This window comes from Vombatus ursinus, unplaced genomic scaffold (assembly GCF_900497805.2).
Source record: "Vombatus ursinus unplaced genomic scaffold, bare-nosed wombat genome assembly UNPS02014798.1, whole genome shotgun sequence".
Lineage (NCBI taxonomy): Eukaryota > Metazoa > Chordata > Mammalia > Diprotodontia > Vombatidae > Vombatus > Vombatus ursinus.
Genome location: NW_020954576.1, coordinates 82893068 through 82912466, shown reverse-complemented (window position 1 = coordinate 82912466; position 19399 = coordinate 82893068). Strand labels below are relative to the sequence as shown.

At 41.1% G+C, this 19399-nt stretch overlaps 1 protein-coding gene across 3 annotated transcripts in view; it reads right to left on the bottom strand.

Annotated features, from left to right (window-relative positions):
* Window positions 1-19399, bottom strand: part of LOC114049897 (sushi domain-containing protein 4-like) — a 228872-nt gene that overhangs the window by 9545 nt on the left and 199928 nt on the right. For all 3 annotated transcript variants that reach the window (XM_027871344.1, XM_027871345.1, XM_027871346.1), the window contains 2 exons: window positions 6127-6318; window positions 4677-4821 (listed from right to left, as the gene is read on the bottom strand). In XM_027871344.1, coding sequence (XP_027727145.1) covers window positions 4677-4821; window positions 6127-6318 — 337 coding nt within the window. The remainder of the gene's footprint in view (window positions 1-4676; window positions 4822-6126; window positions 6319-19399) is intronic.

Genomic DNA, 19399 nt, shown 5'->3' with positions numbered 1-19399 from the left:
ACACACACACACACACACAACCAAAGCAGAACTGCTAATGACAGAAACTTATTTGATTTTCATTTCTTCCTATTTTTATCTTCATTGGAAAATCAGGGATGAATGAAGTAGCCAGAAGATCAGGGAAGAAGAGGAAAAAAAAGTCAGCTAGATAACCAGTCTCTAAACAACCCAGGGTTGACCACAGTGGTTACAGTGCTTGAGATATTTTACACTGGGAGGGATGACACTCCTATGCCTTCTTGTAGGGGACAAAGCCCCAGGCTTAGCAGAGTGAAGGAACAGCTTCACATGAACTGACTTCTCCTATCTCTAATCACTAATAAAGCCAAGTCTTTGAAGCCAAGAGTGAAGTCTGTGGTCACTGGGAAGCTTTGTAGGGTCATTTTTAAGACTTTGAAGAGGAACTGGCCAAAACTTAGAGGGAAAAAAAGCCTCTTTTTGAGGAGATAAAAGAGAATAGATGGTTGTCTCTTCCTCTATCTTTCTCTACTTTTAAATTCTCCTCTCTCCCCTTGCATCTTTCCTCTCCTTCCTCCTCCCTTCTTTATTTACATATATGCATAAGGAAATAGTCTATATCCTATGTGTTCAAGTATTTAAAAGGGTTTAGAGCATTGGATTTAGAGTCAAAGGACTCTGGTCAAACCCTTACTACCTGTATGAACTTGGATGAGGCCTCAGTTTCCCTATCTGTAAAGTAGGGGTTGGAACAGATGACTAGATGCCCTATTGATAGGGATCTATAAGGTCCCTTTTGTCTATAAATCTCTGATTATCCTAAGATGTTCCCTGACTTTCAAGGCACTTGTGGTCCACAGTCTCATACTTGACCAAATCTTTTGATCAGACTGTATTTTTCTATGTCCTCATTCCTTTCTGAAGGTATGCCTTGCCTCTTCTATTTGATGACAAGTTTCACAAGGAGAGAAAAACTGAATCTCTCATTCTCTTTGATCCTCCCAATGCCTAGCACATGGCTGGTTATATAGTAAGTGTTGAAAAATATCCTTGTTAACTTATATGAAATCTGACCATGTTGATGAGCTGAGACATACTGAAGACAGCAGGCAAAAAGTGGGATGACCATACTCTGTTATACTTAACTGGGGAGGGCTTCATGGAGGAGGTAAAATACCTGACCTGGTTTTGAGGAGAGAAATAAGAGAGTGTTTGGCTTCCTTGGGTGAGAAGAGATTTATAGTTGGAAAGGACAACCAGTGAGAACGGCATACTCCTAAGTGAGAGAGGGAAGATGTAGGCTTCATATGAAGAAACAAATATACAAGGAAATAGTGGGAAAAAACATAAAACTGCTAGGTAGAAGGCCTTTAAAAAAAGGCTTCTCTCTTTCTCCCTTTCCTTTTCTCCCTTCACCTAGGAAGGCCAAAAATGTCATAGCCAACCTTCCTTGGAGAGGAGGGTCATGGCAAATTGTGACATTGCCCTTGTCCAGTGAATGATTTCTTATCTAAGGTATTCATGGGCCACTGATAGGAATTTACTGGGAAACAAATTCCAGAGATTATACTTCTGGATTGGTGCTTTACCAGGCATTTCACTCTATTATTGGCATTGGGTGGGAGATGAAAGGAATTTGGACTTACATGGAGGTCAATGGTATGAGCCAAGAGTGCTATGCATTCAACAGGTGATACTGAGCTATTATTAAAACAATAATAATAACAATGATAATAACAAACAATAATAAATTATTTCCTGATAATCATATGTAAAGGATAAACAAGAGGGAAAAAGGAGAGGGAAGATGTAAAGGGAGAAAAGAGGAGAAAAATAAAAAGAGAGGAAGAAGAAAAGGAGGGGGAGGAGACAACAGCAAGGGGAGAGGTAGCACGGCACATGCTATGGTATATCTAGAAGGCCAGCCTGGAATCAGCCAAGTGGTTCAGTGGATAGAGCACCAGATCTGGAGTCAGGAAGACTCCTCATTCTGAGTGCAAATCTAGCTTCAGATACTTACTAGCTATGTGTACCTGGGCAAGTCACTTAACCTTGTTTGCCTCAGTTTCCTCATCTGTAAAATGAGTGGGAGAAGGAAATGGCAAACCAATTTCTTTGCCAAGAAAACCCCAAATGGGGTCACGAAGAATCAGACATGACTGAAAATGATTGAACAGCGAAAGGTTCAAATACTTCCTCAGACACAGACTAGTGTGTGAGCACAAGCAAATCACTTAACCTCAATGACTCAGACAATTCTCTAAGATAGGAGTTATTAATCGGGGGTCTGTAAATTTGTCTTTTTGATAACCACATTTCACAGAATTGATTTCCTTGTTAATTCTATGAATTTTATTTTGCTCATTTTAAGACATTATTCTGAGGAAAGGTCTGTGGTTTTCACTAGGCTGCCAAAGGACTCCATGAAACAATAAAGGTTAAGAACCCAAGCTCTAAAATAAAGAGATACAGATAATTTGCCCATCTGCATAATGAGTTTCCACACAGGGAGCCTCCCCCTCTCCCTAAAATCACAGATTGAGACCAGAAAAACATAAAAGAGGAAGAAAATGTTGACCTCAAATGTTAAGTGCCCTACCAGCTACTTCTGGATTTTAGCTAGGTTGTGTGGACTTGGAGTTAGTGAAGGCCTGGGTTTGAATCTTGTCTTTGAAACTAGCTAGCTGTGTCACTTAATTTAATTAACAGCAAGTCCTTTAGTTTCTCTGAAGCTCAGTTTCCTCATCTGTAAAATGGGGATAATGCCTGCAGAAAATTACCACATAGGGATATTTTGAGGTCAAATGAGACAACATATATAAAATACTTTTAAACCCTAAAACACCATCTAAGTGTTAGTAATTATTATGATTTTATTATTATCGTTGTTATGTTTTCATATCATGATTACTTCATGGAGGAGGCAGGATTTCCATTCAAATTTTGAGGGGAAAAGATGGATGCTTCCCTTCTCCCACTCCCACTCTAGCATTTACATAGCACTTTGTCTTGTTATATCACTTATCTCATTTTATCCTAGAATCAGGAAGACCTGAGTTCAAATCCAGCCTCAGACATTTCCCTTAACCTGTCTGACTCAGTTCCCTCAACTGTAAAATGGGGGTCATGGTAGCACCTACCTCTCACAAGGTTCTTGTGAGGATTAAATGAGATAACATTTGTAAGGTGCTTAGTACAGTGCCTAGAACATGGTACAGGTTTAATACCTGCTTGTTTTCTTCTTTTCTTATCCTTACAACAACCCTGGGAGGTAGGTGCTCCACTTTTACAGATAAGAAAACTGAGGCAAACAGAGGCCAAGTGATTTGTCCAGAGTTACACAGTGAATAGCTAACTTTGTGAAGTGGGATTTGAACTCAGGTCTTCCTGACTCTACATTCAGTGGTCTGTCCTATCTGATTGTCTCCCTTAGGTGGGAAAAAGAACAACCAGTGAGAGCTAAGAGATGGTTCAGGTAGGTTGGGCTCCCCTTTTCTAATACTCAGCAAACATCCTGGAATTCCTCTTAGATTTCTACCTCTTGTAACAAAATTAACTACAACAAATTGTGCTACTAGACCAACTCCCTCTTTGGGACTAGAGGCCTTACTGTGGTGTGTGTGTGCATGCGTGTGTGTGTGTGTGTGTGTATGTGTTTATGCTATTTCTGTCTGAGAGAAATGATTAAAAATAACTAATATCTTGGGGAGATTCAGAGCGTTCCTCTTCTTCTAAATTCCTCATTTTAAAAAAGTTCAGTTTCTTGAAGAACATTACTGATAATGAGATTGCATTAACTCTTGATCTTGGTCAGACCCCACCTAACCTTACAAGGAATTTAATCTAAGGCAGAGAAGCCCATTGTGTTCTATCAAGTTAGGGTGAAGACAGGTCCTTTTCTCTAGACAGTGAAAGCTTCTTGTGGTCTGAGTAGAGGTCACTCTCAGCCCCTCATTGACCACCTACTCTTTCAAAGGGTATAGTTCTCTGCCATGATTGTGTTTGGTCTAGGAGAGATGGTCAAATGACTATCCTTCTATTAATAACATACTGGCCTTATTAATAAAATGATTAAATTACCCAGAAACTATATCTCTTGAACCTTTTTAATCATCACATGTCCATTCTTATCCGTAAACTACCTGAGTGTAAAGGACCATGCACACTTGACTTATCTTTTACAATGCTTAAGCCCATTATACAGTTGTGAGAAGTTAAATCCTACTTGACAATGATGCTAACCAAATGAAACCCCCTTTTTTTCGGTATTTGATCAAGGTAGGAAAAGAAAAGATGAAGAAAGGATCTTTTGTCTTGAATGTCTAAGCTCCCAAATGTGATATGACTCCATGACTGTGAGTCAACATCATGTTGGGGTTTCCTAGAGTTTATAGGTTTAGAGCTGGAAGGGACCTTGGAAACCATCTCGTTTAACCCCTTCATTTTATAGATGAGGAAATGAAGCCTAGAGAGGTTAAATCACTTGCCAATGGTCTCACAGGTAGTGAGTGACCCAGACAAGATTTGAACTCAGGTCCTATTGACTTCAAATCCAGCATTTTGTCAAAGCCAGCTACTTCTCCCTCATGCCCCTACTCAGAACCTCCACTTTGCACGTTCAAAAACTTAGCAAATCCTCTTCTCTTTTTCTTAGCTGAGTGAATGACCAGACAATGGCAGACTTCATGATCCATGGAAAGTTGAATGGTACTGACCTGGGAAGGAAATGTGTCTTGAATTTGGTCTGGAACATCCTGGCAAGAATGACCAAAAGTAGCACCAGAAGGACACTGGTTGCTGTGAACGCCACTATTTTCCATGTTGTCAGTAGGGTCTCATGGGGATTGGGCCAAATTTGCTCTGTTACAGAAGAGAACACAGCAATACAGTAAAACTTCCTTCCAGATTTTCAAGAAAGCTATCACAGACAAGCAGGTTTGTAAAAGTTCCCTTTGTGCTCATTTGCTGGATTTATTGGACAAACTGAAAAGCTCATGGCAAGTCTACTGCACCCCTTAGGGTTCTGCAGAGATAATGGTTGACAACCATCCAGCACATATTACACCACATTAGATGCCACGTAACATTTTAAAATGAATCTACTAAGTGAGATTTGCCCAGAACTCAGACGGGAAGCAACAACATTGTACTTCCATGCTAGCTAACTTGGATAGGAATCTAGTCTCAGATCCTCTTCCAACCAAGCTGCCTCTGACTCTCCAGGATTCTACTTATTGAACAAGGAAATCTCCCCCATCCCACTACAAGGAAATCCATTCTTTTTTTTTTTTAGGCAATTGGGGTTAAGTGACTTGCCCAGGGTCACACAGCTAGTAAGTGTCAAGTGTTTGGTCTGAGGCCAGATTTGAACTCAGGTCCTCCTGATTTCAGGGCTGGTGCTCAATCCACTGTGCCACCTAGCTGCCCCAAGGAAATCCACTCTTAACAGAGGTTATGCAGGGTCCCCTTCACTCCAAGAAACATTAAAGTAAAGGCAAATTATAGGATTGTAGATTTAAAGCTGAAATTGACCTTCCTTAGAGGACATCTAGTCTAACTGACTCACTTTACATTTAGGGAAACTGAGTCCCAGGAAGGCTAAGTCACACAAATATTAAGTGGCAGAAGTGGGATTGGAACCCAGGACCTCCAACTCCAAATCTTGCACTCTTTCCATTGCATCACATTGCCTTACATTGCCTTCTAATATTTTTCTACATGTGCCTTCAGAATTATCCTACTTGTACCATCCTGGACCATCACTAGTCGTCCTGATTTTTGTCTTGCCACTGGACTTCCATGACTCTGGAAGAGAGTGTGAGGCTGATGATTTTGTACAACTCTGCCTCACTTAAATCCAATTCACGATCAAGTCAAGACATCACCCCATGATGTCATTGGTCCTCTTCAAATACAAACAAAGAAGAACAAATTCATAGCTTTGGGGCTCAGTTTGAATAAAACATGTTCATAATTTCCTGGATAGATCATAAGTTACTTGAGGGCAGGGTCTGTTTCATTGTTATTTTTATGTCATTAGTACCTAACATAGTTCCTGGCACATAGTAGGCACATAGAAAAGTTTCTTGATTGAATGATTGATAATTCTGATGAAAAGAAAAAAAAAGTCCCCCAGGAGCAATGCAATCCTGACACCCTTTTTACCTGATTTTACGCAGAAGACTTGATAGGACGGAAACCATTCTCCATACTGGCAAGTGATATACTTGTAGTCACTGGTGAGGCTGTAACCAGGATCACAATAGAACTCAATCACAGTTCCATGATTGAAACGGTCACAAGGCCTTGGATGGCAGATATAGTCTCCATGACTCACAATAGGTGGAAGTGGACATACTTGGACAGAAGGAAAGAACAAAACATTCAGTACCTGTGTTCTTGAGCTATGTAAGGCCTGAGAAAATCCAATTAATTAAAGATACTCTTCTAAATTAGTTATCAGATTATAGGGTCATTGCTTTTTCTCCAGCTTAGTCAATGGAAGGTCAGATGGGAAACACACTGAAATATTCTGAGCGTGCACTGCTGTCATGTAATGTCAAGAGGCAAATCATAAAAGAGATTCTTCTTACAATACAGAGGATATACCTATTAAATAGATGTCATCAAGTTGCTCTATTAATAACGCATGCTATTGTATGCCAGGCAACCTAGTAAATAATGTTAAGGTATGTATAAGTAATACAGAAGGGGACAAATATCCTAAACCTAAACCCTGTTGCTAAAACGATGAGATAGATGGGGGTGGGGGGGGGAAGGGGGGTGACATCTAAGATTACAACACTGTGGTCCTCATGTTTTCATCCAAATGCCTCATCACAAGTGTTTGTTGGTGGTTAGCTACTGAGCTATTTATTATCTGGCTGGGCTTATGGATCTGGCTCAAAGCATCACCATGAGAAAAAAGGAAAGGGAGAAAAAATCCATTTCTAATTCTCTAGTTTAGGGCAGCTGGTTGGCACAGTGGATAGAGTGGTGGGTCTGGAGTTAGGAAGACTCCTCTTCCTGAGTTCAAATCTGATCTTAGATACTTACTAGCTGGGTAATCCTGGGCAAGTCCTTTAACCCTGTTTGCCTCAGTTTCCTCATCTGTAAAATGAGCTGGAGAAGGAAATGGCAAACCACTTCTGTATCTTTGCCAAGAAAACCCCAAATTCAGTCATGAAGGGTCAGACATGACTGAAAAACAACTGAACAACAACAGTTCTCCAGTTTAAGGTGCCTTGGATTGCAAGGCTGAAAGAATTACATTAATAGGTGGCAAAGAAGATATGGCATTGAACTTGGAGTCAGGAAAGCCTGAACTCAAATCCTACCTCAAATGCATATTAGCCATGTGACTCTGAGCAAGTCACTTAATTGTCTTCAGCCTCAGTTTCCTCATCTGTAAAATGAGGGGAAAATAGCACCAACCGTACAAGGTTGCTGTGAGGATCAAGTAAGATAATGCATATGTATTTAAATGTATGTGTATTTAAACCCTAAAGCACTATATAAACTTTAGCTATTTTATTATTAATAATAGTAAAATGGCCAGAAGGAAAAAACTCTCTGAGCAGTTGCCATGGCCTTAGTGGTGATTGGTGGCCTTATATTTTGTGGCCCAGAGAACTGGCTTTACCAAATAGATACAACAGTCAGTCAATAATCACTAGTCATTTTTAAGTGCTTACTACGGGCCAATCAGTCAGTTAATAAACATGTATTAAATGTCTACTATGCTAGGCACTGTGCTAAGTATTAAGGATACAAAGAAAGGCAAAAGACAGCCCCTGCCATCAAAATTTAACAGGAGATCTAACATGCCAGCAAACAAGCAAGACATGGGATATGTTGGAGATAATCAGCAGAGAAAAGGCACTAGAAGTAAGAGGGATTGGGAAAGGGTTCCTGTAGGAGGTGGGCTCTTAGCTGGGACTTGAAGGTAGCCAGGGAGGTCAGGAGGGGGAGATGAGGAAGAAGATCATTCCAGACACGGAGAGACGGTGAAAATACACTGAGGAGAGAAATGGAGTGTCCTGAGCAGAGACTAGCAAAGAGGCAGAATAGGTGGGAGTGAGTAAGGTGTAAGAAGACTAGAAAGGCAAGGGGGGACAGGACATAAAGGCCTTGTGCCAGAGCTACAAATGCCAAAGTGGGACAATCCCTGCCCTAAAGGAGAGGGCAAGAGGGGAGGAGGGCAGAGCGGTGTTCACAGACAAGTAAACACAGGAGATGTCTAGAAAATTTTTTTGATTTTGTTTTGATTTTGGCTTGGGAACACTAAGAACTGGGGACATCAGGAAAGGCCTCTAGGAGGACGTGGCCTATGAATCGCACCTCAGAGGAACCTAACGTCTCTGAGTACTGGTGGTGATGAAGAAGGGCGTTCCAGATACAGGGCCAGCCTGCGCAAAGGTACAGAGATGGGCGACAGAATGTCCCATATGGGACGGTGGAAGTGGCCCCACTGGACTGGAGTACAGAGTGTGCGAAGGGCAGTAATGTAATCAGCCTGGAGAGGAAGGCTGGAGGCAGTTTGAAGGGCTTCATTGCCAGAAGAACTTGTGTTTGGTCCTAAAGTTGATGAAGAACCAACGGTGCCTTTTGGATAGGGGTTCAGCTCAGGCTGTTTTGGGGCATTTTGAACTGAATTTCCTAAATGTATCTCAAATTCAGTGCCCTGACAAATGAAAATAACTCATAATCCTTCCCTCCAAACCCACAATTCTTCCAACCTTGCCTGTTTCTGCTGAGAGTTACCATTATCCTCCCAGTCACCCAGCTTCACTTCCAGGGAGCCATCTTCTCTCTACTCTTTCTCGCCTCGGATACCAGATCAGTTCCCAAGTGTTGTCTTTTCTACCTACACAACACCGCACCCCCCTCCCCTTCTCTCCATGCCCACAGCCACCGCTCAAGTTTAGGGCCTCATCACCTCTCACCAGGGCTACTGCAAAAACCCTCCTAACTGGTGTTCCTGCCTCGTCTCTCCCCTCTCCAAACACAGGATTATAGATTCTGAACTGAAAGTCACCTTCAAAGCCGTCCAACCCAACTCCTCAGTTTCTAGTTTCTAGTTTCTGGTTTTCAACTTGTTAGTTAACACAAGTACTGAAGATGGAATTTGAACCTAGTACTCTATCTATATCATGTAGCAATCTATCTGTTACACAGCTACCAACATAGACCATGCAAGCACCATGGCATTGTCAATGGAGAATTGACCTCAAAGACAGGAAGGCCTGGGCTCTTGTCCAGCCTCTGACGTATACTCATTCACTTCAAGTGTCTGCCTATGTGAGGCCATTCCTGGTCCCACCAGCTGCTCTAGAGTATAAACTCCTTGAAGGCAAGAACAACTTTTTGTTTTCATACCCCCGTTCTTTGCACAATCCATAACATATACTAGGAACTTATCAAATGCTTATTGTTTATTGATCTTCCTTTGTCTAGGATCTCCTATCTCTAATCTATCTTCCAATCAATCAATCAAAAAGTGTTTATTAGGTACCTACTATGTGCTAGGCATTAGGCTAGCCACTGGGAATACAGAGACAAAATTGATACAATTCCTGCCCTTAAGTAGATGCATTCTATAAGAAGACCACATGTACACACATTTTTCCATCTGCCCCAACTCACCCTCTGCCCAGATATCACTGTGATCTCTCTCCTTCCTGCCAGCTTCCCTGCCAATTCCCCCTTTCCCTTTTCCTCTCCCAGCTGGACGCCAATCCCCTAGCCCTACCCTATTGGAGGAAATCCAGAGAGCCAGCTTTTTTCTAACTGTAATAGAAACTTTTTTGATTGTGAAACAGACATGGCCATTCACATGGCTTCTATGAGAAAGAAGTAACCAATTACAATCCCTTCAGTAAGATGAAGCACCACCAGGCCTTAGTATCTGATCTGCTGCTGGACCCTGCAGACCACTGGGAATGGTCATCTGACTTGCTGCTCAATCCAAAGGATCTTTGTGTCTGTCCATCCACCCTGAGGTTGAACTCTTCTATATGTGTTATCTCCCTTAATTAGAATATTCTTTTATTTTTCTAATTGTGTCTCTAATACTTAGCACAGTGCTTGGTACATATCAAGTACCTAGTCTCTCTATCTTGGTTTCTGTCTCAATCTCTGTCACTCTATTTCTTACTTCCTTTCTTTCTCCTTCCCTTCTTCCTCCCTCTCTCCTTTTCCTCCTTTCCTTCCTTCCTTCTTTTTCTCTCCCTCCTTCCTTTCTTTCTTTTCTTCCTTCCTTCACTTCCATCCCTCCCCTCCTTCTTTCCTTTTTTTATACATATGTCACTGTTTGGAGACAGTGTGGTTCAGTGAAAAGAGCCCTGATTTGGGAGTCAAGAGACAAAGTGCCTCCCTTCCTGGCTCTGCCACAAAATGTACTGTGTGCAGTGTAGTCTCTTTACCTTTCTGAGCCTCAGTTTCCTCATCAGTTAGATGAGAGGAGGTTGAGCAAGATGATCTCAGAGTTTCTTTCCAACTCTAGTTTCTGTACCTTGATGGCTCTAAATAATCCAACCCAGCTGCTGCTGTGGATATCTTCAAACCCACGCCTTGAACCACTAAGGGATCCTGCCAAGAAGTCCACAGAAAGAAAGTCTGCTTTCAAGTCCTTCACTTGGCATAATTAAATATTTTAAGCCAGTGCCTGGCAGTGAGCACAATCATACACAAACATACAAATATGAAGGACTAAGTTTATTGGCTAATTTATCACAAATTGTCAGCCAAAGCTCAGCTTCAGGCTTTTTGATGTTCATTCCCTGTATCTGGCTCAGGGTGGGTTGACCATAAAAAAAAAAATCAGAAATGCCACTCTGGGCATGGGTTATACTCAGCCTGGAGTTCTGTGTCTGAACTGTCCTGCTGGGGAAGCAGTCGATGTAAATAGATGCAGATGATTTTGATATAATTTGAACAATGCATGTTTGAATTCTTTTGAAACCCATGACCTTCATACTTTTTTTTTTAACTGAAAGCCCCAGTGGACACAGAATGCAGCATAAAAGTTAAGAGGAGGCAAGGTGAGGGAGGGGGAAAAACAGATAGGAGAGAGAAAACAGTCCAATGTGCATTCCTGGGAGGCTGATTATAATGTGCGACAATGCCTGTTCCCCAACCCCCAGAGACCCCGGGCTCTGTTTATATTCCCAAGACCCTATTTTTCTGACAACTTAGATCAAAAAATGAGGGGATGAAGAATAACAAGATGAAGGCCTGCTCAGGCAGTGTTCAACACAGTCATTGGGGGGAAAACCGACAGGGCAATCTTTTTAGAAGCCTGAAGGGGTATTCAGGACTTGCTTGTTTTTCTCAGGCTAAGTCAATTCTCTCAAACTGAAGAGAGGGCAGGACGACAAGGAATTAGCAAGGTTGTTTATCAAAACCAAGATAATGCCCTGACAGATTGGCCTATTCCCCAGAAATGCATCCAACTGAGTTACTAGGGGCTGATTTCTCTCCCTCTGCCTGACCTATACGGAACCTCATCAACCCTGGACCAACTGAAGAGGAGAGGGAGGTTGTATGACAAGTAAAACAACCCTTTTACCTCTCAGATCAGCCATTCAAAGAGGCAAATGCCCAAGCGGCTAGACTTCCACCTGCTATCACGCTCAGAGTTGGGAATTCCAAGTCTCCGCATGACATCAAGAGACAGCCAGATTGGGGCTGGCCTCCAGAGCATCTGGAGACAGAACACCAGTCTGATCACCAAGTTTTCTCAGTAGCTAGATAAAAACCACCCACTGCAGAGGGCTTAATTATGAGGCTGTCATAACCTGCTTGTAATGGAGATGTATTTTTACCCCAAGCTCAACAGCAGAAACATTCGTCTTCACACCTCCTAATTTCCTTCAGGATGACACCTGACAGACTGATAGCCTGGCTTCAAGGGAAATCTTCTCTGGCAGGAATTTGATCTTTGGTAACTACGCACCCCCTTTCTTTAACTTGGAAGGAAGAAACAACAACAACAACAAAAAAGCTTCCTGGCATTACCCATCAGGTAGAGGAACTTGAATAAAGATGGTAATACTGAGCTCTTTCACACTTTCCACCTCTTCCAAGAAGAGTGACTAATTAAATACAAAAGCCCTAGAGTTTTGGAATGTTCTTCTACTCAGTGGAATGCATAGAAGATGAAAAAGAAAGAAGATGGTTTCATGTCTCCCAGGAGGGACAGGCAGGGAATGCAATCTGGTGCTGGGGTATAGAAAGCTCAGATTGGGACACACCTCGATTATCCACAGGGTGGCTGGGGCTTGGGTGGAGAAGCGATTAGAGACTGAGGATTTTTGCTCAATTAGAACAAGTGGCTTTATCGCAAAGAAACCACTCTTCTCCTGTTTTATGCATCTTCTTGGAGGGTGGTGACAGCTTTGTGGGCTACAGGAATATCCTAGGTGCTGCTCTGGTATCTGTGGTATGCTGGTAAATATTTAACAACTGGATCTCCAAAAAGATGGAGGCACTTTTAAGTTTAATCTGCATTATTGACGTTTTCTCCATTACTTTCTTAAGTTCAAACAATCATCCAGACACTCAATCAAGCCTTTATTTGTAGCACTTACCAAGGTGCAAATGCTCACACTGGAAATTTAACAGTCAGCACTTGTGAGCCAGTAGGAGCTGATTTTAGCATACCCCTGGCTTGTAGTTTAATTTTTCCCATGGAACACGGCTGCACTTCCAAATTCATATAATACAACAGTGGCACTTCACAGGATTCTTTATTTGTACTATTCAGAATCTAGTTGTGCCTTAGTCTAAAGAAACAGAATAAGTAAAAGAAGGGAGGTGTTGCATTATATTTTAGTATTTAGACAATAAAGTCATTGCTTCTGTACATCTTAGCCAGGGAAGGTCAGGTAGGGAGCATGTTGAAATGTTCCAAGCAGGTGTTGTCAAATTATGTTGCAAAGAAAATCATAAAAGAGATTCTTTTTTTTTTTCCAGTGTGAGGAATCCAAGAAGAGTGTGTGTGTGTGTGTGTGTGTGGTGGGGGAGGGATTCATGGTTAGAGAACACTTGGGCGATCAATGGAGGGGGAAATTGAAGTGATTTTGTCATTGGAGTATATACTACAGACCACCTGGATAGAAACAGGAATGAGACAGGGATTTGGTAAACATCACAAGCCCGCCACAGAAGCACAGTGATGGCAGACTTCTATTATCCAGCTATGTGCTGCAGGTCTCTCTTGGCCACATGAAGAGCAGTAGCTAATAATGTCTTGACCAGCTGTGCCTGAGGAGGAACACCGCTTAAAAGTTTATGTAAAGACAGATGGAACAAAATGCCTCTTTTGTTTTCGGACTTGCTGTGAACTCTGCCTCCATCTAGCACCTAAGCTCTAAGCTAATGAGTGATAGCTGTTTTGCAAGATTCAATTGAGCGCCACAGTACCTGACAAAGAACTCAATTTCATACAAAAAGACCACTTTGGCCTAGCTCCAATGAGTTAGCTTCATAACACTGGGTGCACCCCATATAACTGATCTACTCTGCCAGTGTGGCAGGGCCTCTCCCTGCTGTTGGAAGGGTAAGCTCACCTTCACTTATCTTTTCTATTACTTTGATGAAGTTCTTTTACTACATTGTGGGTCTTCATTGCCATGGTATTCCCTACCACCCAACCCTAATTCAGGCCTTTCAGAGTTTACACTTGCCTTAATAATGATTATATCTTTCAAAAGATTAGTCAGTAATTTATTAAGTCCACTAGTATTTATTAAACACCTACTAAGTGCTGAGCAGCTAGGTGCAGTGGATAGAGCACCAGGCCAGGAGTCGGGAAGACCAGAATTCAGATCAAGCCTCAGACACTTATTAGCTGTGTAACCCTTGGCAAGTCACTTAACCCTAATTGCCTCTGTTTCCTCATCTGTAAAATGAACTGGAGAAGGAAATGACAAAAACCTCTCCAGTATCTTTGCCAAGAAAATCCTACGTGGGGTCATAACCATATAATAACTGACCATGGCTTCGTCAAGTAGAGGTCACTCCAGAATGACTTTTTCCTTTCTGATGATGTTCCTAAAGCTGGTAGATCAGAAGAACACTGGTGATTGAGTTTACTTAGATTTTAGCAAGGTCTTTTGTTTGTTTGTTTGTTTTTGGTGAGGCAATTGGGGTTAAGTGACTTGCCCAGAGTCACACAGCTAGGAAATATTATGTGTCTGAGGCCGACTTTGAACTCAGGTCCTCCTGACTCCAGGGCCAGTACTCTATCCACTGCGCCACCTAGCTGCCCCTGCAAAGCTCTTTTGACATGGTATTTCATGATATTCTTGTGGAAAACATGGTGAAATATTGGTTAGATTCTAGTATAATTAAGTGGATTCATTCAGTACTACTTGAATGTCTGGATTTAAAGAATTATCAATAAGGGTATGATGTAAGCTTGGAAGGAGATCTTCAGTGAGTTCCCCAAGGATCTGGGTTGAGTCTTGTGCTGTTTACTATTCTTATCAAAAAAACTTGGTTAAAGGCATGGATGGAATGTTTATTTTTGAGATGATACAAAGTTGGGAGGAATGACTAACACAGTGGATGACAAGAGGATCTTGACAGGGAAGAGCATTGGGTGAATATAATAAGATGAAATTCAATAGGGATAGAAGATAGCTGTCCACAAGTATTTAAGAGCTATCATGTAGAAAAGAGATTATATTTGATTTACTCAGACACAAAGGGCAGTACTTAGAAGAGTGGGATAGAATTTGCAGAGAAGATTTCAGCTCAAACAAGGGGGGAAAATTGAAAAACAAACAGGGCTCTCCAATAGTAGAGTCAGCTGCCTGGGAAGTAACTAAGTTTCCCACCACTGGAGGCTTTCCAACACAGGAGGCACAGACCAGATGGCCATTTGTCAGCACATGCCTGACAGTATACGGGTTGTACTAGATGGCCTTGGAGATCCCTTCCAACTCTGAGATTCTGTGATGCTGTCTTAAGATCAGCCACAATATGTTTCAACCTATGCCAATCTTTTTCTTCTAGGAGTTCTGAAGGACTGTTCTCTTGGTTACACTTCCAGCTGTGATCTTAAGTGGGTTGGAAAAATGGCAGTTCAGGAGGCAGGTTCATTGTCTCATTGTGTCTGCTCTTTTGGGCCAGAAATAGAAGAAGATTCTTCGAGGTAATGTGGTTGTCTGAGAAGTTCACTGGGGGAGCCAAGATGGTGGAGTAGAAGGAAACAATAGAGTGAACTCCTCCCCCAAACTCCTCCAAACAGATAGAAAAAATGCACAGACCAAATCCTGATGGGGAAATCTAAGACAAAGTCAGTGAGTGCTTTTTCCATCCCAGGTCAGCATAGGGAGATAGAGAGGTCTGTGGGCTCTGGGAATGGGGTCTGGTCAGCAGTTGTGTGCATAGAACACTCACTCTGGTACGGTGCCAGGAGGAGCTGTCCATCAGACCCTTACTAGAGTATCTCTAAACCCCTACCAAGGGCAGTTTGATGGGGTCAGGTACCAGCTGGTAGCTTTGTCTCCCACTATCCAATTCTGGGTCACAGATCCAGGATGGGCTAATGAGGGGACCTGCACCTTGGGGTGGTGTTTCTGGTTAGGGAGGCCCTTGGCAATGTTCTGAGAAAAGAGCAGATTCAAGAGCGAGCAACCATGGTATGGTTCTGAAGACTGCTGAGAAATAACTAGGCTAGAAATCCCAGCCCAAAGAAGAGCCTGTAGTTCTGTGTCTCAGAACCAGCAAAGCTTCCCAGCTGCCTGATAATGACCAAATCCAGCAGTAATCTACTGTTGTTCAGACCTAAACCCAAGTCACACTTGCAGAGCTCAGACCAGACAGACGGCAATCAGATGTTACCTTGGGTCAGGTTATTTCAGAAGCATTGAAAGATTTCAGGTCCCTGGCCTAAGTTGTCCCTGAGGTCCTGGAACAACACAATACTTAATACCCCAAGAAAACAGACCAGATCAGCTCCCTTCCAGAAGTGCATAGAGCCTGACCTTAACATCAAGCTTGAAATCAGGAAATAGACTGGCATAATGAGTAAACGAAAAAACAATCCTACCATAAAAACTATTATGAAAATAGCTGTATTCAAGACACAAACCCAGAAGAGAAGGACTCCAAAGAGTCTACAAGCAAAGCCCCAAAGAAAAATGGTGTGGTCACAAATTCAGCTAAAATTCCTGGAAGAGATGAAGCAAAATCTTTAAAAAGAGAAGAAGTTTTAAAATGTTTTTGTCAATGAAATAAAAGTATTAGAGGAAAAAATAATTGGAAAAGAATTTAGAGCTATGGAAGAAAGAACTGGAAGGAGACAATAGTTTGGCACAAGAGGTACAAAACCTTGCCCAATCAACAAACTCCCCAGAAATTAGATTGGGCCAAATAGAACCAAATGACTAGAAATAGCAAAGAAAGTCAAAAGATTTTAAAAAAATTGTTTTTGAAGAAAATGTAGGGTATGTTATAGCAAAAACCATTGACTTGGAAAACAGAGGAGAAATTTAAGAATCATTGGACTGCTTGAATACCATGACCAAAAAAAGAGCCTCGACATCCTATTTCAAAATATCTTAAAAGAAAACCACTCGGAGCTCTTCAAACCAGAGGGTAAAGTGGAAACAAGAATCCACAGGTCAGCTTCTGAAAGAAACTCCCAAATAAAAATTTCCAGGAACATTATAGCTTATATTCTAATAGGGGAAGATGATACATGTGTCCCCACCGAACCCTATCATCATCAGGTGTCATAGAGGGAATTTAATTAGACAGAAATCTTAACAGTGGTTCTATGTCATGCCTGGATGATCTTAAGAAAAGAATGGAAAGAGAGGGGAAGAAGAATATACTAGGTGGAGAATGGAAAGGAAGGTAGGGAAATTACCTCATGCAATCTCACAAAGAAGAGAAGGTGATAGAGAGCAGCTTGAACCTTACTCTCATCTGAAATGGTCAAAGGCAGGATATACACACATACAGATGGGTATAAAAATTACATGTCACTCAATAGAGAAACAGGAGAAGTGGTAATTAGTGAGATGGCAGTTTAAGGGAAGGATTAATGTTAAGCAAAGCAAACCATAAGAATGTGCAAAAATATCTATAGCTCTTGAACCAGGAGAACATTATAATCAGTAACAGCAATGTTGTGCAATGATCAGCTATGACTGACTTAGCTCTTCTCAGCAATACAATGATCCAAGACAATTCCAAAAGACTCATGATGGAAAATGCTATCCACCTCTGGAGAAAGAAGTGATGGAATGAAACATATTATTTTCACTTTTTTTATTTTTGTGCTTTTTTTCTCTTTTGTTCTGTTTCTTCTTTCACAACATGACTAATATGGAAATATGTTTCACATGATTGCATATATATAATCTATATCAAATTGCTTCCTGTCTTAGGGAGGGGGAAGGGAGAGATGGAGGGAGAAAATTTGGAACTCAAAATTTATAAAAAATTACTGTCATTGGAAAATGAATGTAATTGGAAAAAATAAAATACTCTTTAAAAAAACAAAAAAATTAAAAAATATATTTATAGCTCTTTTTGGAGGTAGTAAACAATGGGAATCTGAGAAGGTGCCCATAAATTGGGGAATAGCTAAACAAGTAATGGAATATAAATGTGATGGAATAGATAATGCTGTAGGAAATGATGAAATGGATGGTTTCAGAGGTACCTGGGAAGACTTGTATGAATTGATGCAAAGGGAAGTGAACAGAACCAGGAGAATAATTTACATAAAGTGATGGCAATATGATAAAGACAACAACTTGGAAAGACTTAGGAACTCGGATCAGCGTAATAACCAAACATGATTCCAGAGGGCTAATGTTAAAACACGAGAGGTAAAAGACTTAAGAGTGCAAAATGAAAGATGTATTTTTTTTTTGCACATGGCCAATGTAGAAATTTGTTTTGCTTGACTATTTGTTTGTAAGAGAGGTTTGGTTTTGTTTGCTTTTCTTTCATTTTCAAGAGGGGTGGGGTGGGTAGGAGGGAAAGAATGTCAATTTTTACTGATTTAAAAAGTAAAATAGAACTTTTAAAAATAATATTTTTTCTCCCCAATTACATGTAAAAACAACTTTAAACATTTGTTTTTTTTAAGTTTTGAATTCCAAATTCTATCCCTCCCTCCCTCCCCAGACAGTAAGCAATCTAATATAGGTTATACATGTGCAATCATATAAAACATTTCCATATTAGTCATAATAAAATAGAATTAAAAAAAAAAAGATCATTGGACTTGGAGTCAGGACATAATTAGGTTTGAATCCTGCCCGACACTAGCTATATAAAAACGGGCAAGTCACTTTCACAAGTGGCATTTATTAAGTGCCTATATATGGAAAGGAAGGTTGGGAAATCTGTGCTGGACACTGGGGATACAAATTCAAAGAATGAAATAATACTTATTCTCAAAGAGTGTGTAAACTCCTCCACTGTAAGCTCCTTAAAGGGAGGGACTGTATTGCTTGCTTATATTTATATCCCTAGTGCCTGGCACATAATAAGCATGTAATACGTGTTCTCTCTCTCTCTCTCTCTGTCTGTCTCTCTCTTGCCTTCTTTTTCTCTTTCCATCCATCCACCCATCCAACCACCCATCTATCCATCTATCCTCACCATCAGCTGGAAGGATTAGAAAAAGTTTCATGAAGAAGGTCATGCTTGAGCTGCATTTTGTAGGAAGAGAAGGACTCTATGAGGCAGCAGTGAGGACGGAGCACATTTCAGGCATGGAGGACCACTGGTGCAAAGGTCCAGGGATAATGGTGAGAGATAACGTGTTATGTGTTAGGAATAGAGAGGAGTGGCATTCACCTCAGCCGTAGACTTCAGGATGGAGAATAATGTATAATGAGGACAGAAAGATGGGTTAGGACCAGCTTAGAAACTATGGGAGAATGTAAGGCATGTAGAAGACAGTCTCAAAGGACATATGCCCATGAATTAGTTAAGTCATGTAAACTTTCTGAGCCTCAGTTTCTTCATCTATAAAATGACAAAGTTAGATTAGATGGCTTCTGAAGTCCTTCCCAACACTAAATCTGTGATCCTATGAAATAACTAGCTAATACTGCAAGAAAGGATATAAAGAAACTGCTAATTGGTGCAGTGGATAGAGTGCTGGGTCTGGAGTCAAGAAGACTTGAGTTCAAATCCAGCCTCTGATACTTCCTAGCTGCGTGACCCTGGGCAAGTCACTTGAGCTCTGTTTGGCCTCAGTTTTCCCATCTGTAAAATGGGGATAACAAGAGCACCTACCTTGTGGAGTTGTTATGAAGATCAAATGAGATAATAATTGTAAGTGCTTAGCACAGTACTTGGCACATAGTTATATAAATGTTAGCTATTATTATTATTACTATTATTATTATTATTATATAATACATCCTCTTAAGTATCTTGGGGATTCAGAAAAAGGAGA